This window comes from Chelonia mydas, chromosome 6 (genome assembly GCF_015237465.2).
Source record: "Chelonia mydas isolate rCheMyd1 chromosome 6, rCheMyd1.pri.v2, whole genome shotgun sequence".
Lineage (NCBI taxonomy): Eukaryota > Metazoa > Chordata > Testudines > Cheloniidae > Chelonia > Chelonia mydas.
In genome coordinates this window covers 14,317,394-14,341,884 of record NC_051246.2, presented here as the reverse complement: position 1 = coordinate 14,341,884, position 24,491 = coordinate 14,317,394, and the positions used below count along the sequence as shown (strand labels likewise).

At 47.0% G+C, this 24,491-nt stretch overlaps 1 protein-coding gene and 1 long non-coding RNA gene across 5 annotated transcripts in view; one reads left to right on the top strand and one right to left on the bottom strand.

Moving 5' to 3' along the window:
- Positions 1-1,829: 1,829 nt before the first annotated feature.
- On the top strand, positions 1,830-22,925 carry LOC119566376. 3 transcript variants are annotated; one of them, XR_006291737.1, is made up of 4 exons: positions 1,830-2,272; positions 3,511-3,615; positions 16,987-17,092; positions 19,477-22,925. It is a non-coding gene; the product is annotated as an uncharacterized LOC119566376 (long non-coding RNA). The 3 variants fall into 3 exon arrangements; XR_006291738.1 differs by lacking the exon at positions 16,987-17,092; XR_005225378.2 differs by lacking the exons at positions 16,987-17,092; positions 19,477-22,925 and adding an exon at positions 5,576-7,612.
- LOC102946273 (zinc finger protein ZFPM1) overlaps positions 11,432-24,491 on the bottom strand; it is a 29,180-nt gene continuing 16,120 nt past the window's right edge. Inside the window, exons 4-5 of one of the 2 annotated variants that reach the window (XM_027832272.3) lie at positions 15,524-15,637; positions 11,432-14,327 (exon numbers count right to left, since the gene is read on the bottom strand). In XM_027832272.3, coding sequence (XP_027688073.3) covers positions 11,971-14,327; positions 15,524-15,637 — 2,471 coding nt within the window. In that variant the 3' untranslated portion in view covers positions 11,432-11,970. Of the gene's footprint in view, positions 14,412-15,523; positions 15,638-24,491 lie in introns of both variants that reach the window. The other variant, XM_043549419.1, reaches the window with a different exon arrangement.

Here is a 24,491-nt window from a genome sequence, read left to right as displayed (position 1 = left end):
ACCCCTTGCGGTTTATGTACTCGCCGGCTTGGTGCTCCGGTGCCAAGATAGGGATATGGGTTCCGTCTATGGCCCCACCACAGTTAGGGAATCCCATTGCAGCAAAGCCATCCACTATGACCTGCACATTTCCCAGGGTCACTACCCTTGATATCAGCAGATCTTTGATTGCGTGGGCTACTTGCATCACAGCAGCCCCCACAGTAGATTTGCCCACTCCAAATTGATTCCCAACTGACCGGTAGCTGTCTGGCGTTGCAAGCTTCCACAGGGCTATCGCCACTCGCTTCTCAACTGTGAGGGCTGCTCTCATCTTGGTATTCATGCGCTTCAGGGCAGGGGAAAGCAAGTCACAGAGTTCCATGAAAGTGCCCTTACGCATGCAAAAGTTTCGCAGCCACTGGGAATCGTCCCAGACCTGCAACACTATGCGGTCCCACCAGTCTGTGCTTGTTTCCCGAGCCCAGAATCGGCGTTCCACAGCATGAACCTGCCCCATTAGCACCATGATGCATGCATTGGCAGGGCCCATGCTTTCAGAGAAATCTGTGTCCATGTCCTGATCACTCACGTGACCGCGCTGACGTCGCCTCCTCGCCCGGTAGCGCTTTGCCAGGTTCTGGTGCTGCATATACTGCTGGATAATGCGTGTGGTGTTTAATGTGCTCCTAATTGCCAAAGTGAGCTGAGCGGACTCCATGCTTGCCTTGGTATGGCGTCCGCACAGAAAAAAGGCGCGGAATGATTGTCTGCCGTTGCTCTGATGGAGGGAGGGGCGACTGACGACACGGCTTACAGGGTTGGCTTCAGGGAGCTAAAATCCACAAAGGGGGTGGCTTTAAATCAAGGAGTAGTTCAGGCAGGAGTTCATGGAGGGTTCCAATAAGAAATGGTGCACCTAAGTTATTGTTCTTATTGGAACAAGGAGGTTAGCCTGGCCTCTGATTGATACATGGCTAGATTTAGCTCGCTGCACCTTCTTTGTGAGTGACTGCAGTGTGACCTAGAGGAATGAGTCCCCTAGACAGGAGAGGAGGCAAATGAGTACAAAACAAATCTGGTCTATTTCTTGTTTTGATCCACTCCATCTATCTTTTACATCTTTGGCTGGCAGCAGACGGTGCAGAAGGACATATTGCCTACCTGCTCACCATAAGACGGTTCAATAGGACTGACTGCCGGACTTAAGAGAATGACCTGGTCAAGTCACCAAAAATTTAGTCTCCCTGAGCCCATGTCTGCCCAGGCGCTCCCAGCCGACGTGGCCAGGAGCACCTCGGACATGACGAGGACGGCTACCAGTCGTATTGTACCGTCTGCTGCCACAAGGCAAGGGGTTGCTGCTACTGTGTAGCAATGCAGAACCGCATCTGCCAGCACCCAGGAGACATATGGTGACGGTTACCTGAGCGGGCTCCATGCTTGCGGTGGTATGGCGTCCGCACAGGTAACTCAGGAAAAAAGGCGCGAAACGATTGTCTGCCCTTGCTTTCACGGAGGGAGGGAGGGAAGGGGGGACTGACGATATGTACCCAGAACCACCCGCGACAATGTTTCAGCCCCATCAGGCATTGGGATCTCAACCCAGAATTCCAATGGGCAGCGGAGACTGTGGGAACTGTGGGATAGCTACCCACAGTGCAACGCTCCGGAAGTCGACTCTAGCCTCGGTACTGTGGAAGCACTCCGCCGAGTTAATGCACTTAATGCACTTCTGTGGGGACACACACACTCGAATATATAAAACCGATTTCTAAAAAACCGACTTCTATAAATTCGACCTTATTCCGTAGTGTAGACATACCCTGTGTGGGGAGCTGGTGAGTCCCAGGTCTGCATGCAGGGTTCCCCCTGAGAACTGGCCTCCGGGGACCTGACAGCCAGAGCCCGCAGCTGGGCTTTTCCCTCTCCACTGATGACTCCCAGTTTGTAGAGTTTTGCTGGGAAGCTTCCCCAGCCAGGGTGAGTTCCCCCTCCAGCTCCATAGGTGAGACCAGTCACCACATGGTCAGCTCTGCTCTGGCTGCTGGTCCAGGGCTGCTGCCTGCTGTGAGTGTCTGGGCGCTGGGCTAGGAGACGACCATTTGGATTTTAGTGTACTTGTGTAATCTGCACCTTGACCCCTGCACCCCTTTGTGGGGAGGGGAAATCCTGGGACCAGAAGCAGCCTGACTCCTGCCTGAAGAGGATCTCTGCCTGAAGAGATCAGCCCCTGTGTAGTGACAGAGGAGTCCAGAGTCATTTCTGAACCTAAGGATCAATCATGGAGTTTGTGAGTGCACCATCTTTTAGTTAGGCAGGGAAATTGTTTTGGGGACCCCCTACTCCCTGAACTGTGTCCTCAAGCCAGGGAGTAAGGGTTTGGGGATTTTATAACCTGCTGCGTATTAAAATTGTGGAGGGACTTACCACCTCCTCCCACTTGTGAGTTCTTTAGGCTGTGCTGAACTGAGTCAGCCACCCTTCTAAACCACGGCAGAGTAGATATTGTGGTCATAGGTCATCAAGGAGCCCACCAAAGTACGTATACCAACGGGACACTGATCTTACATTTGCTACATCAGGTCATGTGACTGGGAAAAGTCACGGGTATTATCAGTGTGGGCACCGGTGACCCTAAGAATAGTGTTTTACCCTGTTATGTTATCTTTGTCTCCTGTTTAATATAATTACTGTGTTAAATATATTGTATGTATTGGTGTTATTTCTTGGGAGTCTCAAACTATCTGGCAAGTAAGTGGGGGTTACCCTGTGGTTAGAATTTTCCTCCCAAGCTGCCCAGGAAGAAGAGAGGGGGGTGGAGGCACTGCCAAATAAATTGATAGGAAAAAGTAAAGAAGATACAGCCTGCTAAGTGGGTGGCAGAATCCAGAAGAACCCAGACCTGTCCATCAAACCCTTTAAGCAGATTGGCATTAAAAAGTAACAGGGTGGAAAGGGGACACTACACCTCTTTAATGCCTATTTAGATTGTGAGAGATCCTAGGGGCAGAGAGTGTTTTTCACTGGGTGCCTAGGCAGTGTCCAGCACGCCGGGGCACTGGTCTCGGTGGCTGGGTGCCCGGGCAGTGTTCCAATGGTCAGTCACCCTCGCTGTTAGAAATGTGTGCTTCATTTCTGATTTGAATTTGTCCGGCTTCAGCTTCCAGCCTTTGGTTCTTCTACTCACTACTCCCCTGTTTATACACCCACAACTGCATCAGCCCTTTTGCCACATCACAGTAGGCGCTTGTGTTCAAGTTGTCTGTCCACCACGACCCTTAGAGCCTTGTCAGAGTCACTGCTTTCCAGGTTGCAGCCCATCTTGTAGGTTTGGTCTGCATTCCTTATTCCTAGATGGATGTTGATGCATTTGGCTGTATTGAAAGGCATCTGGTTTGAATGGGCCCAGCTTACCAAGCCATCCAGATCCCGCTGAGTGACAGCCCTGACCTCATCATTATTTACCACTCCACCAGTCTCGTTGTCATCCGCAAATGTTATCAGCCGTGATTTTGTATTTACTTCCAGATCATTGCTGAAAATGCTGAATAGCGTCAGGCCTAGAGCCTGCCTGGCCACGCCTCCGCCTAGGAGTGGAGGGATGTCGCCACTTCCGGGAAGGCCTGGAACCAGGTAGGGAGCCTGCCAGCCCGATTAACACCCCCTCCCCGAGCACCCGCAGTGCCCTCTGGGCTGCCTCCCCCCCAAGATTTAGTCAGGGGTATATAGTACAAGTCATGGACAGGTCACAGGCGATGAATTTTTGTTTACTGCCTGTGACTTGTCCATGACTTTTACTAAAAATACCCGTGACTAAAACGTAGCCTTAGCTATGAGTAGCCTAGGGAGGGAGAGAATAACCGCAGCCCACTCCAGGAATTTTAAGCACAATCGAGTGTGTTAAAGAATTTTAAGGACATGAAGTATGTTGAAACCAATTAAGAAATTTAAGAATAAAGTTAAGAAAATTGTGGGAAGGATTCCACCGAGCGATGTGTAAAAGGCTTAAAATCAGTTGTTATTTATACTACAGCCAAAGATAAATAAAGAAGAAATGGAGTCAGCAGAGTATGACCAGGCAAACAAATGGCCTAACAAGTTTTTGTGTTGAAGTATATTAAGGATGCAGGGAGGAGGTAAGAAAAGGTGGGGGAGAAACTCAGGGGAGGTGGAGCAGCAGGAGGAACGGCAAGTAGTCGTAGAGATAGAAATATTTATGTAAAATGTGTGTGAAATAAATGTTCTTTTAAAAGGATTCATAAAAATCTGTCATCTTAATAATAATAATGGAAAATAATTTAAAGTCAAGGATAGTAAGGCATTAATTGTCCACTGTGCCTTTAAGCTGTAATGCCTGTGTCTGTTCTTTAGTCAAAGTTGACAGAAACCAGTCAAAAGTTAACACTTCTTGGCCAGTAGCCAACATGTTGCTGCAGACACAAAGGGGAAGTGACTTCCCTAGCCTGTGTTTGTGAAAAGGGGAAACAGGCGAAGCGATTTGCTTTTAACCTAAATTTGGCTTAATGACATTACAAATTTATTGCCCATAAACGAGTGGTAATTCAACTGACTCTGTTCAAAATACATTATTAAAATAAGGGAAAGTGTTTTAGTCCTATAGGAGCATCTAATTTAGTATCCTTTAAAAATATTAGTAAGTTGTAAGGTTCAGCATCTTCTTTAAATGAGGCTATGCCAGATATAAAGCAAACCCGCCCCCACTAATCTTCTAAACTGCAAAATATGGTGGGGGAAGGGGAAAAGGCAGAAAAAAGGAACAAAGGGAAAACCTTAGGTACAATTAAAATATTAAGTATTTATATTGTTCTGTTGCTTGAACATCTGTATTGGCTGGACTGCTAGCTACAGAACTAGCTGGGTTCAAATTTTTGGTTGTTAATAAACATATCCTTGATTTTACTAATTGGTTATTGTGTATCATTATCCCAGAGATAAGTATCCGGTCAGTTGTAGTTCAGGACACACCCCCTGTGGTCGTGATAAAGGAAATGAACAATGTAGAACTTTTCTGTTTTACACAGGGATCATTCTTTTAAGGAAGTATTGAAGACTCACTGAAGCCTCTAGCAAAAACCAAAAAAAAAAAATATAAAAATAAAAGGTAGTAGCCCCTGCTACCCACAATATAACAGTCATTCATCAAAATAGAAATATCCAGACTTATTCCTTGCAATTTTTCTTTTAGGGCTCCTAAGTGAATAAAGCATGTGTTAATATCCCTTTAAAAATAATTTTTATATAGGATATGAATAGTCAGGGAAGACACTTTTTGGCTCTTAACTAAACTATTTAATTTTTATAGGTAAATTAAGGTGCAATCTAGCTAAAAGGAGGTTGTTAACTCAAGTAGGTTTTTCTTGATATCATTCTGTTTAAAAATGGACAAATTTCCAGTGCCTGTTTTCCTTATTGATCAATGCTGCTGTGAACTAAGTCAAGGGTAAATAACGATTTTAAGCCTGAGGTTTATTGGCTGTGTCCTAAACCAGGAGTTCTCAAATTTATTTGCTTGTGCCCCTCTTTGTGTCTGTAGTCATTTTTACACACGCTCTCTCTCTCTCTCCCCAGCCAGGTGCCGGGCCAGCAGCAGCCACTCTCTGGCTGTCCAGCTCTGAAGGCAGAGTGGAGAGCAGCGGCTGGTGCCCTGGTGCCCAGCTCTGAAGGCAGCGCTGCCAGCAGCAGCAGCGCAGAAGTCAGGGTAGCAATACCATGCCACCCTTACTTCTCCGATGCTGCTGGTGGTGGGTGCTGCCTTCTGAGCTGGGTGCCCGGCCAGCAGCTGCTGCTCTCCAGCCACCCAGCTCTGAATGTGCTCAGTAATTTCACACATTCCCAGAATACATTCTGTGCCCGCCCGTTTGAGAACCTCCGCCCTAAACAGCAATGTTTAATCCATTGATTGTGGTTTGTTTTGTGTTTTTAACTCTTTGTTTTCTAATATATTTTGTTTATGTATAATAATGTTGGGATAATTTGTTCCTTGGTTATATGTTTTATGTCATGTGACTGTTGGGTTTGTTTTTTTTTTTAATTGTGGGTTTTGTGTTTCAGCAAACATTTTTGTGTGCGAAACTATGAAAGAAAAATATTGAAAACATTTTTTTGTGGTACCACTCTATTTCAGTATTCTAATCAGGTTGTAACCACCATTGGTGGATTATTATAATGCACTAGTGGTAGTTCAGTTCCTTTGCAAATGCTAGTAATAAATACAGGTCTATTTGCCTCAATAAATAATGTAATTATAACTTTGTTTCCATGGGCGGCAGGTAGGGGAGGCTGGGGGACGCTGTGCCTCCCCAAACAGCCAGGCGTGGCCCTGCCCACACTCTGCCCCCAAGGCCCTGCTTTGGTGGTACCACTGGGCTCCAGGGGCTTGGCCACGCTGCCCACCTTCCTGGGGCTGGCGGGGGGGCTGCGGGCACTAGCCAGCCTGGGGCAGGGGCCAGTGGCCTTGGGGGGGCTCTGGGTTCTGGGGTGCATGGAAGGGACGGGGCCGCGGGTGGAAGGGGCAGGGCTGGGGGGGTAGCCTCCCCCAGCCAGCGGTTCACATGCTGCCTATGTTTGTTTCTAATGTTGATGTGGGACTTGTTAAATAATGTGGCAGAACCCAGGCTAGAATGTGTAAGATCATTAAAAGCAAACTACGGCAACGTTAATGTAGTATTGATAGCGACAGTGTTTTACAATGTCACCATGTGTCTCAGTTGGTTATCTGTGTTATAAATTGTTAAACGTAATCAAATGAATGCAAATATAAAAAATCAGGTCCCAGCTAAGTACAATAATGAGTCAAAAGAACCCAAAGTCACTTTGTTTTATTGCGTTACAGCCTGTGTGGCAATATTGTTGTATCAACAGAGCAGTAAGGGCAATGTACATCATTACTATGAATAGATCATTCTGATGTTTTAAGCCTGGAATCCTAATTTTAAAACAAACCAAATGAAAGTGGAGGAAGGTTCCCCCCGAGTTCACTGTGTGCCTGCGAGAGGAGGACAGCATCTCTGAAAGGGCACCATCCTGGGTGACCTGTGAAGAGAGAAATAACGCCATGGGCTTTTTTCTTCCTGCTCCTTCAGACGTGGGAAGAAGATGTTAGAGGGCTTCCCCTTTTGTTGAGTTAGAGCTTTTCTCTGCTTGTTCTTTTAATCTGACCAGTTGGGTGCTAGTTGGAAAATCTGAGCCCTGGCGATCAATCCTTGCCTTCCCAGATTTTTGGCAGACTGCTAGGAGAAAACTGGAGTGGGTGATTCCTCAGCTAGCAGGGGGTGAATCTCTTACACAGACAGCTCTTCTGCCAAGCCTGAGTTAGAGCTTTGAACAAAATAGGCTATTGATGCAACCAGCCTGCAATGAGAATCAGCTCGGCAGCCCCTTTGGCATTGCAGATAGAGACAGGTACCTCGGCATGTGATTGAAATCTGAGGCCAAAGTGTAGAAGTCCCAGTCTGTGCTTTCCTGTGGTATAATCCTGCTAAATTCTCCGCCTCCCCATGGGACCCCCTAGCAAAATTGGAAGTCAGGAATCAATATTTCTAATGGAAAAAATGAAAAAAATCAAGCATCATAAACAAACAGCCAATTTTCCCTTTCCAGTCACCTTTCATTTTCCATCCCAAGCAGACCTTCAGCTGTGCTCCCTTCACTTCCAGTGAAATGCTTTTCCTATAAAACACAGACAATTTCCATTGGGAACGTCCCATGTGTGGTTTCCTGCCCACCGGCTTGCCTTGGTGAAGTCTGAGGTCAGTGGGCTCGCATGGCGCGCTGTGGCGGTGAGGAGCTGAAACAGGAAATGTTTTCCCCACTCAGATATCTTAGTGATGTTGTAAAACGTGCCTCCAAAAATGACTCAATGCATCAACTCCAGTGCCAGCTTATTTGGAGTTATTCACTTCTGGGAATGGGACCTTTCAAAATATATATATTTTTTTGAGGGAGTGGGCGGGGTGCAGGGAGAAAGGCTAGTTTTGGAGCTCCAGGCAGAGCTGCTCAAAATGGGTCTCCCCCTCCCACCCCCAATAGAAAATTTCCAGTGACAAGATTGTTGTTTTTGTTCAAACTGCTTTCAACTCTGAAATATTTTTTTTGATGGAAAAGTGCAATTTTTCCTTTATTTTGATCGGGAAAAATCCCAGTGTCTTTTAAAATGTTTTATCTTTCCACTGGGAGGAAGGAATTTTGTTGACTAAATGGGGAGTCTAAACTTTCTCACTTTTTTTTTTTAATTGGAAAAAACAGTAAATTGCTACTTTGCTATTTGATGTCAATTAAAGAGAATTAAAATGGAAGTGGTACTTTAAAACTTTCATTCTTTCACTTTTTAAACATTCTCTCACTTTTTAAGTTTAAAAATAAAATCTAGAGAAAATGGGCCAGTTAATGATGGGGAATTTAAAAACAAAGTGTGCATTTTCTGACTATTTTGAAAGGAAATTTTTTTTAAATACTGAAAATATTGCTTTCCCCCCTAAAAGTATCAGAGGGGTAGCCGTGTTAGTCTGAAATCACAAAAACAACGAGGAGTCTGGTGGCACCTTAAAGACTAACATATTTATTTGGGCATAAGCTTTTGTGGGTAAAAAATCCTGGTTTTTTACCCCTGAAAGCTTATGCCCAAATAAATTTGTTAGTCTTTAAAGTGCCACAGGACTCCCCCTGAAAGTGTTATTTTGACAATTTTTTTTATTTTTTAATTCTAAACTATTTTTTGTGCGTGTGAAAGGTTTAGTTGGATGAAAACTTTTGTGTGTGTGGCAAGAGGTGTGGGAGCAGTTCTAGGTGTCGGCCTTAGTTCGCCCAGCAGCAGAGTGTCTGTGCTGGGATGTGCTCTTGGGAGAGGTCTGTGCCATGGTTACTGTAAGCCCATCAGCCACGCTCTGCTGGGACAGGCAAGTTACAGACTCTGCCGATTCGACTAGTATGTTGTCTTGTGTTTCAGAGACTCTGTCTTCACTGCTCTTACCCCCTGTCCATACACACAAAATCCTCTCTCCTGAGCTCTGTAGGGGGTTTTAAACCCAGGTGGGTTAAAGTCCTGGTGCTGCTTTCATTCAGGCTGCTAACCTGCCCCCTTTGCAGTGAGGACGCAGGTTAACCCACTGCAGTGCTGATAGTCCTCCAGTGCCTTTCCACAATGCCCCCATGGGCCCAGAAGGTCAGAAAAATTCTCTCTCAGTGCACTGGGGGGAAAAAATCCTAGAGCAGCTCAGTTTGCTGCAGCACAAAGCACCATGGGATATGTCTCCTGTAGTCCTAACGCTTGTGGGGGAGGGCGGCACCTATCAGGACACAGTAACTCAAGTCAGGCTTTGCATTGTGGTGGCTAACACTGGGGCTAGGCTAACTCCAAGAGCTCAGACCTTGGGGCTCACCCTGCTGTCAAGACGCACCCCTTGACCAACGTGTTCCAGCGTGTCACGACACCTAGAGCTACGGGCAAAGGTAGGAGCCAGGCGTGCAAAGCCTCACGCATGGGGGTCGTCTCATTGCACACACTGAGACTACAGGTCTGTCCAAAGCTCTGTTAAATCTTTCCAGCAACCTTCAGTAGCTACTCACTGGATTCAGAAGCTGGCTCCAGCTGGTAATCTCGCTCTTGAGGGAGATAAAATCATATACAGCCCGTTGTCACACGTGTTTTTTAAAAATGTTTTCTTAAAAAAACAACTCAGGAAATTCCTAGCCTGCTCTTTAGTCACAAGACCCTCACAGCATCCCTGTGAGACTGGGAACAATATGGGAATGACATGTATTCATCCCCTGGAGCGTAGCCTATGTCATAAAGATTTCGTCTGTTGGTTACGTCCCTGGGGTAGCCCAGTGAAGCACTTTTATTGCTGAACCGAGTTGTTTTAAGACTGGCTCAGAGAAAGGGGCAGTGAAAGGCCCAAGGAGCACAATATAGTCAGCTAATATAGCTTATAAATAGGGCCCTACCACATTCACAGCTGTAAAAAATGTATCACGGACCGTGAAATCTGGTCTTTTGTGTACTTTTACCTATATTATAAAAGTACCCTATACAGAAGTACGCAGCTTTTCCCAAACTGGGGGCCGAAACCCAAAAGGGGGTTGCAAGGCTATTGTAGGGGGGTCACAGTGTTGTCACCCTTACTGCTGTGCTCTGGCTGGCGGCAGCGCTGCTTTCAGAGCTGGGTGCATAGCCAGCACCTGCTGCTCTGTGGCCACCCTCTACAACAGCCTTGCGACCCCCTTTAGGTAGGGACCTCCAGTTTGAGAAACGCTGAATCTTAAGGGCTTTGCATGTTTATATTTTGCTGTTTTTAAATACATATTCATGTTTGTTACAGCACCGTGAAATTTAAGATTTAAATACCTGAAAACATGATATTCAAGATTTTTTAAAATGCGATAATTGTGCAAGTTATGAAAATGGACTGTGAATTTGGTAGGGTCCTAGCTATTGGGCTTGAAGCAGCATTTAATTAATGGAAGGCCTATGGACGGTGGTACGCAGGAGATCAGACTACACCGTTACAATGATCTGACCTAAAACGCTATGAAAGGGGCACTGTCCATTTAAAAATTAGGCCGACAGTTTTTTTTTAAACTTCTTCCAATGGGCTGTGGCCACAACAATTTGCTAAGAACAATCCCAACAGCGTTCTACAGGTGTAAGAGTGCACAATGCATCTACCCCTTGAGAATGGGGCTGCCACTTCTCGACCATTTCCCCATTAGGGCTCGCCTGGGATGCAGCATGGGGGTGGCAATGGACGTGGAGGATACATTCACTGTGCTTCTAAAACTGCCTCCTGGGGCTTTACCAGCCCCTCCTCCCCCAAAAGCCCCAGGCCTTCAAAGAAACATGGAGTCAGACCCAAAATATCACAAAATCGGTTTAAAAACTCATTAGATTTAATAAAATAAAATAAATTAAGACAGAGTGATTTGCCCTCTGGCATTGTAGCCAATAGGGTTTGAGTTTCCTTGATTTTTCATAGAATCATAGAATATCAGGGTTGGAAGGGACCCCAGAAGGTCATCTAGTCCAACCCCCTGCTCAAAGCAGGACCAAGTCCCAGTTAAATCATCCCAGCCAGGGCTTTGTCAAGCCTGACCTTAAAAACCTGTAAGGAAGGAGATTCTACCACCTCCCTAGGTAACGCATTCCAGTGTTTCACCACCCTCTTAGTGAAAAAGTTTTTCCTAATATCCAATCTAAACCTCCCCCATTGCAACTTGAGACCATTACTCCTCGTTCTGTCATCTGCTACCATTGAGAACAGTCTAGAGCCATCCTCTTTGGAACCCCCTTTCAGGTAGTTGAAAGCAGCTATCAAATCCCCCCTCATTCTTCTCTTCTGCAGACTAAACAATCCCAGCTCCCTCAGCCTCTCCTCATAAGTCATGTGCTCTAGACCCCTAATCATTTTTGTTGCCAGACCCCTAAAATTTTTTCTCTCCGGTCATTGGACTAGACCCAGATTTTCTTTTTATCTATAAAAGCAGAGCTGGGGCTTTAAGAGACAAGACCACAGATCACGAGTTGGTCACACCAGAACCTTTCTTCTCATTTTAATTCCACACAGAGGGAGATTTCTAGAGCTTTTTTTACACTCCCTCAGCTCAGGGCCCAATCTGAGAGTTTAAAATTCACCCAACTCTCCCTTCCTGTTGCCTGCCAAGATTTCAGCCTCCTCTCTCCCCCCACCCTGAGAGAGAGAGAGGTCTGTGCTTGCATTTTACACGCCAGCCACTTGCTCTGCCAGCTCCGGTCCCGCGGTGCCAGAAGTGCCTTCGTGCTGCCCGTCCTCTCTGTGCTGTTCATGCATCCCACGCCAGGCCAGCTTCTCCACTGCTGCCTAAGTGCGAGCCTATGGCCTTGGCATTACTTCCCTCCTGCACATTGATGGGGTTTCACACCCAGTCAGTGGAAAACCAGCTGAATGCATGTTCAGAGAAGCCAGCCAGGACCCTACCGTGCAGTGATGGGGCTCCTCACAGTCTGTTCCCCCCGTGAGCCATCCCTGCCCCTATCACGCAGTGACATGAGAGGATTCCCCTGCTGTCTGCGCTCCCGTGTGCCTGATACGTGTTTGGGGCTGGCTCTCCCCTTCCCCGTGGCCAGCACGTGTTTGGGGGCATCTCCCCCCTTCCCTGTGGCAAGTGCGTGTTTGGAGCCGGCTCCCTCCTTCCCCGTGGCAAGTGCGTGTTTGGGGCCGGCTCCCCCCTTCCCCGGGGCAAGTGCGTGTTTGGGGCCGGCTCCCCCCTTCCCCGGGGCAAGTGCGTGTTTGGGGCCGGCTCCCCCCTTCCCCGGGGCAAGTGCGTGTTTGGGGCCGGCTCCCCCCTTCCCCGGGGCAAGTGCGTGTTTGGGGCCGGCTCCCCCCTTCCCCGGGGCAAGTGCGTGTTTGGGGCCGGCTCCCCCCTTCCCGGGGCAAGTGCGTGTTTGGGGCCGGCTCCCCCCTTCCCCGGGGCAAGTGCGTGTTTGGGGCCGGCTCCCCCCTTCCCCGGGGCAAGTGCGTGTTTGGGGCCGGCTCCCCCCTTCCCCGGGGCAAGTGCGTGTTTGGGGCTGGCTCTCCCTTTCCCCGTGGCCAGTGCGTGTTCAGGGTTGGCTCTCCCCTTTCCTGTGGCCAGTGTGTGCTTGGGGCTGGCTCTTCCCTGCCTCATGGCCAGCGTGCGTTTGGGGGCGATGCTCCCCTTCTCCGCAGCTGATGTGTGGTTTGTTGCTACTTTGTCCTTCCCTGCCCTCAGTGCATCTTTCAGAGCGGCTCGCTCCTCATGCAGAGCCGGTGCAGCTGGAGTCGGTGCTCTCTTCTCCCCCACAGCTGGCATGTCTCTGTCCTTTCCTGTGCTCAGCCTGTTTATGAGGGCAGCTCTCAACTCACCCAGCCCAAGTGTGGGAGTTACCCTTTCCTTCCCTGCGGCCAGCGTGTCCTTTGTTGCCAGCATGCGTTTGGGGGCAGCTATCTTTTCCCTGGCCAAAGCAACTTTCTGAGCTGCTTTGTCCTTCTCCCCCTCTGAAACCACTTCCTGGGTGGCTCTGTCCTTCCCCACTGTGGGTGCATCTTTCCGGGCTGCTCTTTCCTCCCCTGGAGCTGCTCCATTTTGAGGCGTGGCAATCCTCTCTCTCAGCCCAGCAGTAGGGGCAGCTCTCTCCTCCCCCATGGCTGCCCCATTTTTAGGGCTGGTTCTCTCCGCTGCTGTGACTGGTGTTTTTCTGGGGGCAGCTCTATTCTTGGTGCAGGGGCTTGCGTGGGTGCGTCGGTGTTTGACCAGGTGTGAGGCCTGGCTGAAGCACTTGCCGCACTCGGAGCAGGCGTAGGGGCGCTCACCCGTGTGGACGCGCCGGTGCTGCACCAGGGTGGAGCGGTCGCTGAAGCGCTTGGTGCAGACGCTGCACTCGTAGGGCCGCTCGCCGGTGTGGGTGCGCTGGTGGATGATGAGGTTGGAGCTGTGGTGGAAGCTCTTGCCGCACTCGAAGCAGGCGTAGGGCTTCTGGCCCAGGTGGATCTTGCTGTGGGTCAGGAGGTTGGAGCTCTGCGAGAAGGCCCGGCCGCACTCCCCGCACTGGTAGGGCCGCTCCCCGGTGTGCGTGCGCTGGTGCACGATCAGGTTGGACTGCAGCCGGAAGCTCTTCTCACACACCAGGCAGTGGAAAGGCTTCTCTCCCGTGTGGACGCGCCGGTGCCGCTGCAGGTCCGAGCTCTGCCTGAAGTTCTGACTACACAAGGGGCACTGGTAGGACTTCTCAGAGGGGGGCGGGCTCTTGCTGGGAGGGGAATCTTGCTCTGCTGGCTCCTTGCTGCAGGACTTAGCCAGGGATGGCAGATGGGGCAGCTGGATAGGGGGCGGCTGTTCCCTGCGTACAGGAGGGGGTGGCTGTTCCCTGTGCATGGGGGAGACAGGCTGTTCTCTGCTCAGGGGAGGGGGCAGCTGTTCCCTTTGCATGGGAGGGACAGGCTGTACCCTGTGCATGGGAGGGGCAGGCTGTTCTCTGCTCAGGGGAGGGGGCAGCTGTTCCCTATGCACGGGAGGGACAGGCTGTTCCCGGCGCAGGGGTGGGGGTGGCTGTTTCCTGCGTACTGGACGGAAAGGCTTTTGCATGCGCACAGAAGGAAGCGGCTGTTGCATGGACATGGGACAGGTGGGGAGCTGCTCTTTCCCACCCTCAGAGGGTGCTTCTGGCTCTTCTCCGTCCAGAGAGGGTTTCTTTCTCTTCCGGCCAGGGCTCTGGGGCGCTTTCCTCTTGGGCCATCTTGGTGAGGCCTTGGGTGTTGGAGCTGCTTTGACAGGTGCCTCTGCCTCCCCGTGGTGCAGCACAGCCAGCTCCTCAGCGTCCAGCCCCCTCCTGGTGTCTGCGGGGACCAAGGGAGAAGTGGTGTGTGAGCCGGGCCCCAGGTGCAGGGGGAAGCCAGCAGAGGGATCTAAACTAACACTGCCTGGAAAGTGGAATTCAAAGTTCACAAAAATATTCGAGTTTTTGGAGAAAAGTCTGTCCCGAATTGGGACAAAAAACCAAAAACTGGAAATTTCCCCCACAACTTGGACCCCGCAGTACTTCCTTTGGGACACACCGAGCTGCAGGAACGTTTGTGTGTGTGAAATGAAATGTGCTCCCTGGGATTCCCGACTGCACGTCCAGGCAGGTGCCGTGGAGTCAGGAGTGCCTGGGAGCCCCGGCTCCAGGGCAGCCACCAGGCCAGCTGCTGATGGCCCTGGGAGCTTGGGAGCCGGGTATCCCAGTGCTTCCAGACTCCTGGCGCCTCTGTAGCTAAGAAACCCCAGGCCAGGGGCAGCCCTCCTGGTGAGCTGCTGAAGCGCTGGGGAGGGGCTAGCTGGCGAGACACCAGGCAGGTTTCTGTCAGTTCCCGGCCTGCTTTCAGCCCAAATTCTGTCAGAACTGAGATGTTTCAAATTCGGCAAATCGTCATTTTGTGGTGGAAAAAATCTCCAGCCAGCTCCAAAGTAACCCTGTTATCTAAACGAGGGCAAACTGCCACCTGGAGGTGCCTACTTTGGTTTACCCTTAACCTGTTACCATGTGCATGGAACTGAACCAAAACAAGCCTGGTTAAAACCAGAACAAGGAGGTCCACACAGCCCAGTGCAGCTGTTTAACAGACACAGGTTATATTAAAGTGTCTGTCTATCTCTGGTATTGACAGGCCCCAGCACCATAGTATGCAAGTGCCTCACAATCCTGAATGTGTTTATCCACATGCATGCCTGGGAGGCAGGGCAGGGCTGTTATCCCCAGTGTACAGATGGGAACCGACACACACAGTATCTAAGTGACTTGCCCAAGGTCACACAGGGAGTCTGTGGCAGAACCCAAATTGGACAGAGTGCGGCTTGGGGAACCAGGAATTCATGGCTCTGCCTCCCCCATGGTTCAGTGGATCTGACGGTGGGCATTGTGGGAGCTCCTGGCTCTGTGGCTAAGCTCTGCCTACCCCATGGCTCAGCAGACGCAGCCAGGGGGCATTGTCCTGGGAGCTTGTGGCTGGGATCCCAGGATTTTGCTTTCTGAGCTGGCTGATTCATCCCTCACCTGTTGGGACGTCCCTCTGGGTCTCCTGCTGCTCAGGGGCTGAGGGATCTGGGACGCATGGCTCCTCCTCTCGCTCCAGCTGAGAGATCAGGGCGGGTTTGCGAACTGGAAAACCTGCCCATAGGGAAGAGAAAAGAAGCCATCAGGGCACAGTCAACGAGCCCCAGGGCTTGGTACAAAGGTCCCTCTCTGCTGGGGAGAGGACGATGGGGAAGTTGTATGGCCAGTGGGAGGAGGGGCAGGCACAACCCCAATGGTGACAACTCTGAACCCACAGAGACAGACCAGAGCACTGTCCACTGGAGCAGGAACCCCAAGCTCACACACGCAGAAAATACAGACAATGCATGCGGATGTACTCGGACAGGGACTAGGCCCTTTTAGGAACTCTGGGGTGGAGTCACAGGTTTGAAGGCCAACAGGGCCCACTCTGACCAGACAGTTTGGCCTCCTGCACTGAGCTGGTTGGGAAAAATTCTACAAAGAAAAGTTTCCTTTGGAAAATGTCATTTCAACTTAAGGAAATTTTTCACAAAAACAAATAATTTTCAAAATGAAAACTTTTTGGAAAATGTAATTTAGGAAAATTCAAAACAGAAATTTGTTTTGTTTTTCATTTTCACATTCTTTTCACATTCTTTCATGACAGGTCACTCGGCGAGGCGCCTCATAGGACATAGATCAGAGTCTCTTCTGTTTGTGCTGTGGTTGTTTATTTATTTATTTATTCTATTACTGTAGTGCCCTAGGAGCCCCAGTTATGGGGCAGGACCCTATTGCGCCAAGCACTGAACACCACACAACAAATAGACAATTTGTACGTGAAAAAGCTCGCAGTCTAGTACATGACAAGAGACAACAGATCTATGCAGATAGACAGAGGAATACAAGGAAACAAGGAGGCAACATTATCTAAATAGACAAGACACAAGGTTGGGGAAGGGGTAAAACTGAGAGAACAACGTGATGGCAGGCAATGTCATGATAGTTCTATGATAGATTCATCACAGGCCCTGGTTTCCATGCGGGGAATTCAATCACCCTGACGTCTGCTGAGAGAGCAATACAGCAGTGCACAGACAGTCCAGGAAGTTTTTGGAGAGTGTTGAGGACAGCTTCCTGGTGCAAGTGCTGGAGGAACCGACTAGGGGCCATGCTCCTCTTGACCTGCTGCTCACAAACAGGGAAGAATTGGTAGGGGAAGTAGAAGTGGGTGGCAACCTGGGCAGCAGTGATCATGAGATGGTTGAGTTCAGGATCCTGACAAAAAGAAGAAAGGAGAGCAGAGGAATACAGACCCTGGACTTCAGAAAAGCAGGCTTAGACTGCCTTAGGGAACTGATGGGCAGGATCCCCTGGGAAGCTAATATGAGAGGGAAAGGAGTCCAGGAGAGCTGGCTGTATTTTAAAGATGCCTGTTTGAGGGCGCAGGAACAAACCATCTCCTCATCTTTCTTTTTTAGGTATTACTTTGTTTTAAGGAGGTCAAACATCAGCCCAACACAAGGCAGATGCAATTTGAGACTTATCGACGCCTACTGATATAACTTCTTTATGATCTTTTCTAGGGTTGGTATGACACCATCAAGACTTCATTCCTAACTTTGCTTTCATTGCAGGTCCACTGTATAACTTCTGAAAGAAAAGGGATTGCTTGGGCCAGGACAGATCAGATCAGTTCAATTGGTAAAACTGAAGCGAGCAGTAATTCAAGCATCTGTGCTGATCACTCCAGATCCCAGCAAACCGCATTACTTAAAAGGTCTCTGAGTGCAATTGCACTTGCAACAGTAGCTTCTAAAGAGAGTCATGGAAAAATTTAGGCCAATAGCCTATGCTCTAAAAGAATGAGCCTAGTGGAACTTAAATACTCCACTTGTGAAAAATATTTATTGGTCACCAGCTGGACAACCAAGCATTTTGCATTTTTAATTGGTTTAAACCCAATAGCTCTACATTTCACACACACACCCCTCTCCAGTTCTTGCTTTCTGATCGAATCAAGGATGGACAGGTGTCTAATGCTCACCTAGCACACTGGACTTTGCTATTGCATGACAGAGGTATAAAAATAACTCCAGCATGGACTCTATCTCCCCTGCTGGATGCCCTGTTGTATTCTGGGAACCCTCATGTGTGCCTGTCAAGGTTCCTCCCCCACTCTGAACTCTAGGGTACAGATGTGGGGACCTGCATGAAAAAAACCTCCTAAGCTTATCTTTACCAGCTTAGGTCAAAACTTCCCAAGGTACAAAATATTCCACCCTTTGTCCTTGGATTGGCCGCTACCACCACCAAACAAATACTGGTTACTGGGGAAGAGCTGTTTGGACACGTCTTTCCCCCCAAAATACTTCCCAAAACCTTGCACCCCACTTCCTGGACAAGGTTTGGTAAAAAGCCTCACCGATTTACCTAGGTGACTACAGACCCAGACCCTTGGATCTTAAGAACAATGAACAATCCTCCCAACACTTGCACCCCCCCTTTCCAGGGAAATGTTGGATAAAAAGCCTCACCAATTTGCATAGGTGACCACAGACCCAAACCCTTGGATCTGAGAACAATGAAAAAGCATTCAGTTTTCTTACAAAAAGACTTTTAATAGAAATAGAAGTAAATAGAAATAAAAAAAAAATCCCCCCTGTAAAATCAGGATGGTAGATACCTTACAGGGTAATTAGATTCAAAACATAGAGAACCCCTCTAGGCAAAAACCTTAAGTTACAAAAAAGATACACAGACAGAAATAGTTATTCTATTCAGCACAATACTTTTCTCAGCCATTTAAAGAAATCATAATCTAACACATACCTAGCTAGATTACTTACTAAAAGTTCTAAGGCTTCATTTCTGGTCTATCTCTGGCAAAGACAGAATATAGACAGACACACATACCCTTTGTTTCTCTCCCTCCTCCCAGCTTTTGAAAGTATCTTGTCTCCTCATTGGTCATTTTGGTCAGGTGCCAGCGAGGTTACCTTTAGCTTCTTAACCCTTTACAGGTGAGAGGAGATTTCCTCTGGCCAGGAGGGATTTTAAAGGGGTTTACCCTTCCCTTTATATTTATGACAGTGCCCAGATGTTAATCCAGGGAAAATCTGAACCCAGATTTTCACATCAATACCTCCCAAAATAAAAATCACAGAAACTTATTATGATCAGAAGAAACCAATATCTTCTTGTTATTGATCCACTCTCCAAATGGGTGAAAGCATTTCCCCTTAAGGCAAATGCTGCTTTAGCCACAACAACAAAACGTGGTGAAACAAGTCTTCTCTCATTGGAAACTCCCTGCTACGTTAGAGTCCGGCAGAGGAACACATTTTACTGGGCAAGTGTTCCAAAGATGTTTACAGTTGTTGGGAGTGCCACAAAATTGCACATTTCATATAGACCTCAATCATCAGGGATGCTAACGAGAACAAGTTGCACCATCAAACGAATGCTGCGGAAACTGGTAGATGCCAATGGATGCAGTTGGAATACCCTGATTCCACTCATTTTAATGGCACTCAGGGCAACTCCCACTGCTTCCACAGATCATACACCCTTTGAGGTGATGACTGGGCAAACCACATGAATGCCAAAGCATCTTTTGTGGCATACCAGTGGCACACAGCTAGAGGAAGTCAAACTGAAAACCTATGTGCAAGCATTAAAAAACATTTAAATCAGGTTCTCTTGCAGGTAGCTATCAAATTGGGAAAATCCAAACAGAAGGCAAAGGTTTATTTTAATAAAGGAGAAAGAGAGAATGCTTGGAAAATTGGAGATCAGGTGGTAATATGCTGTATCAGAACACAATTTATGTAACCAGTGAACTGGGCCACATTATATTATAAAGGGACTCCGTTTCCTCTGTATAAAGAATCAGAACCAAAAAAAGGTAGATAAATTCTATCATGTTAATAGAATTAAAGTTGTACCTGAAAAGAAATATTTCTCCACAGGCAGAAGAACCAGAGATGTTGACAACAAAAGAGGAAGTAAAGGATCAGAGAAAGCCAGGCCAGTAGAGGGAAAAGAAAAAAATGCATGTCTTAACAACTTTGATGCTGTATTATTGCCTTAACACTGCACTTCAAACCAAACAGACGCTTCCAGTACAACAAGAACCAAGAATAGTCAAGGCAAATCAAAATTTTATGTTGGAACTAAGCTCAAACTTGTCTGTTGTGCAGGATGCAATTATAACAGTGATCTCGGCTCAAGAACGGATAAAACCAGATTAAGATGTGAAAGATCAACGCTTTTCAACTGAAATTTTCTTCAAATGGAATTATCAGCCAGCACAAGGACAATTTATAATTACGACTTGGGTTAAAATATTGTTTTCAGCATGAACTAATAGTACAACTTTGAAAATACATAAAGGTACAAAGTCATACATCAGGTCTGTATAGATTGGGGTATGGTTAGCGTTGAAGGATAAGTGAAAGTTTGTATTGTGGAAAGGATTTTCCACTGGAGATACAAAAACAAAGAAATTTAGTTAGTCAAATACTTCTTCCAACCACTCATAACAAATCTTATCAAAAGGTAAAAAAGTAATAGATAAGAAACTTGTTCTTAAATACAACATAAAAGGTAATGAACACATGCCTTATGTAGATAAGGGAGAGATGTTTTTCCCCTAATTAAGAAATCCAGGGGGGAGGATATAAAACATATTACAAGTGAAGGTAAATCTTCATCAATAAGTGATGGAATCCCATATGGATTATGGAAAAACAAAACCAAATGTCAAAGCTCAGTAAAAACTGAAGCATCGACCAGATACATATATATAACCTAAATTATAAAGGAGAATATGAAGCTTGTAGCCAAATTAAGTCTTCGGGTATTGTAAAAGTTATTAATAAATATTTTAAAGTAAAGGTACAAGCCACAGTAATGGAAAAGACCATTATTCACAGAACCTTGTGAAGTGTTCAGTTCGCAAGAAGGCCCTGTTAGTGGTCTCACAGCTACGTCTATACCAGGGGTATTAATTAATCAAGTTCAGTTTATTCATATCCCTGTTGTATGAAATTTATCTAAATTGGTAAATAAGTGAATTTAGTTATTGTAAAGATATTAAGGTTGCAACTTTCTTTTCAGTACTTCTCATTGATAAAGGTTAGTTTTGAACAGTATCACAGGTTTATTAATTCAGAGGTGCTAATTTGAAATAAGGTTAATGTTAAAAGAATCATAAGGCATATCAATTATGTGATTAAAAAAAGCTAAAAAAGTAATCAACCCCATGTTAAAGGAATTAAAGGTTTAGCAAAATAAAAAAAAATTATTTATGGTGTATAATATGCAGGAAATAACCAAATTGTTTAATGAAACTCAAAATAAGATTGATCAATTGATAAAATATAATAATGATCAGGGAAAAATCATTAACTTGGAAAAGAAATTATTTGTTCATTATATAGTGAATATGTAATAGACACTATTAATAATACCTATTAATTCTTGGAACTAAGAAAAGTACCCAAATTAATCAGAGATCAACAAATTTTGAATTGGTATTGTCCACATTGTATTCAAAACATGGAGAAGAGAAAGTCGAATGCCAAACCAAATATATTTAAAGAAAACAAAACAAATCTTTTGGTTCAAATAGAAACTTGGGATCTGTGAAACCACATCCAAATTATGACACATTATTTAAATGAAACCTGTGACATTTTATGATCCATATGCCTCGTTCACAGTATCATTGGTCGTATTCGATCCAGATAAGGATGTATGTGATCAACTGGCTTTCCATTCCGTAGGCCACCTAGAAGATGATATCTATAAGAAACAAATGCAAATACCTCCACTGGTGGTGTATCACCAAAATGCCCAGACATGGAAAGTCCCATGGATTGCTTCCTGCTCTCAAAAGGTGCATCAGTGGATCTGTAGGTATAATGTGTTTGATGTAACAACTCCACTGTGTCACCAGCTGGAAAGGTACCAACGCAATGCACACTGGTATCATGCGCAGTGCAACTAACCAAATAGAAATCTTTTACGAAATGTGTGGCCTATAGCAAAAAGGAATAATATTGTGTAGTAACTAAATCACAAGAAATTCTATTATGGTCATCTTGGATGTATGGTAACAAATCCAAATTTTTGTGTTACGCAACAAGTACCCACAGTTATTGGGCACACGACAATATCTCCAATGTTTTCGAAAATGAAACGGTTATTCTTAGCAACCCAGATCACCGGGATCTCATTGAACGGAGCACTCCAGTGTTTCATGCATATAAACCATTAAACTTTACAGCTAAAACAATCGTTAAAGAAAAAAAATGTGCAATTAATTAAAATTAGGAATAACATAAATAAGACAAACCAAGCACTGTCTGAAATTTTTGACAATAGCAGCTCATAAGGTATTCATTGTATCAAGAGAGATGAAAATTGGATGGAAAAAAAGGATTATTGTCTATAGTATTGTTACTATGTGTACTATTATATTAATCATGGCTGGATACTGTCATGTAATATGTATGTGACAGGGCTCTTATTGTCCAATCATCAATTATAATGAGATAACACTCACCCTGTCGGGGGGAGGGGGGAGGGAAGAAATGTAGGCAATGATTTTAGTTTATTATCCATTTATTGTGTGATGTTATGATTAATCAATGTTATATTACATATATTCATTGGAAATTAATTTGTAGGATTATAAAAGTATAAAATCGATCAGTATTTAGAGGAACCAAGTAAGTAAGTAAGTAAGACAGACAAACTGAAACACAAGAACCTGTAGGTTGAGGCCTGCAAGACTTTAGCTTAACCATTTTGGGCCTTGGAGACAAGAAATGATGACTCAGGCCAATGACCGAGAAATAACGTAATGCCCTAAGGTTATGGGAAAAGGGGCACCAAGTGGTAACATTGTGCAAAATTACCCAGAAGGTTAATATTAGATCATAAAAATACTATAAAGGCGCATCAGTCTCAAACGTGTGTCTTAACCATGGGATTCAGGTTGTGAGTCGATGCTAATGAGAACAAAGGGAACCTACCCAGCCTATAGAAAATTGGGGTCCCTTAAGTTTCCAGGGGACACAGACCAATAAGAGAAAAGATCGTTGACACTTTTATGGACATGCGCAGAATGTAGGTATAGACAGAATCACATTATAAAAAGGGGATGCCCCGAACGGGAAAATTAAGCTCCCTCTGGGAGGCTCCAGCAGGAACCATCCCTCTACTGATGACTAAGCCATGAGAGACCCATCAGACCCTGCAGGCTTGGCTAAACTTGCGAGTTACAGCTCAATAAAGGAGACCCGGGCGCACTAGCTCACTACCTGGCCACACTGGCGAGGCACGTAGAGTGCTCTGACTCCGCGGCTACAGCGCTGCTGAGGTGGTACTCCACCTCGGCGAGTGGAATAATGTTTGCTGTGCCCCCTCTGGAGTGCCGCAGCACCAGTGTGGACACCTTGGTCCTATAGTGCGCTCTGATCGGCCTCCAGAAGCTTCCCACAATGCCTGTTCTGGCCACTCTGGTCATCACTTTGAACTCTACTGCCCTGCCCTCAGATGACCAACCATCAGACCTGCCCTTTAAATTCTTTAGGCATTTTGAAAATCCCCTTCCTGTTTGCTCAGCCAGGCGTGGAGTGCTCTCAGCGAATCTGTCCAGGTGACTATGCCTCCAGAAGCCAGGCAGTCCCCAATATGGAGCAATGGTGAGGTGCTGGACCTCATCAGTGTTTGAGGGGAGGAAGCTGTCCAGTCCCAGCTGCGCTCCAGCCGCAGGAATTACGATACCTTTGGGCAGATATCAAGGGCCCTGATGGAAAGGGGCCGTGACCGGGACGCACTGCAGTGCAGGGTTAAAGTGAAGGAGCTGCGGAGTGCCTACCGCAAAGCCTGTGAGGCAAACAGCCGCTCCGGTGCTGCCCCTGCGACCTGCCATTTCTACAAAGAGCTGGACGCGGTACTTGCGGGCGACCCCACCTCCACTCCAAGCACCACCATGGACACCTCAGAGCCCAGTGCAACAAGCCGGGAGGAGGAGGAGGAGGAGGAGGAGCAGCAGCAAAGCGGGAGCGAGGGTGCTCCAGCGGAGGAAGACACCCCAGCATCCCTAGATGCATGCAGCCAGGAGCTGTTCTCAAGCCAGGAGGAAGGTAGCCAGTTGCGGCAGCCAGTGCTTGGGGAAGGACAAACACCAAAGGAGGTTCCCGGTAAGCGGCTTTTATTTTGGGAAGGAAGTTATTCGGTTCGGGCTCTTGGGGAGAGGAGGGTTTCGGCTGCATGCATGCCTAGATGCGGAATAGGGCGTTGATGTGCTCTCTCACATCGTGGTAATCGGTCTCGGTGATCTCTTCAAAGGTCTCAGCCAGAACCTGGGCAATGCTCTTGCGCAGGTTTCTTGGGAGAGCCACTGTGTTCCTTGTCCCAGTAACGCTAACTTGTCCATGCCACTGTGCCGTGAGGGGCGGAGGGACCATTGCTGCACACAGGCAAGCTGCATATGGGCCAGGGCGGAATCTGCATTGCAGTAGAAGACCCTCCCTTGCTTCCCTGGTCACCCTCAGCAGTGAGATATCTTCCAGGATGAACTCTGTGGAAAATGTGGGGACAGTGTTCAGTAGAGAGGGCCCCTGCCACTGTTGGCTCTCCCCAAGGCACAGAAACCCAGAGGACAGTACAGCCGTGAAACAATCATTCACGCTTGACCCTGTGCTTACTCACCATTTTGGGGCTCCTGTGGGTTATGTGCGCTCGCTTTGGGATGGGCAAATTATACTATTGTATAGACTGTGCTTGCCCTTAAGTATGGGGGAATCATTGCTCTGTCTGGTGTGAACAATGCTGCCTCTGTTAAGTGTTGCATTTTGCATTTACAGATGCAACCTTGAGATCTCAGCTATCCGTGTTATCGCTGGCTGAAAGACTCCAAAGAATCAGAAAGAGGCCACTGTGACAGGGTCGGTCCAGATGGCTATAGGAG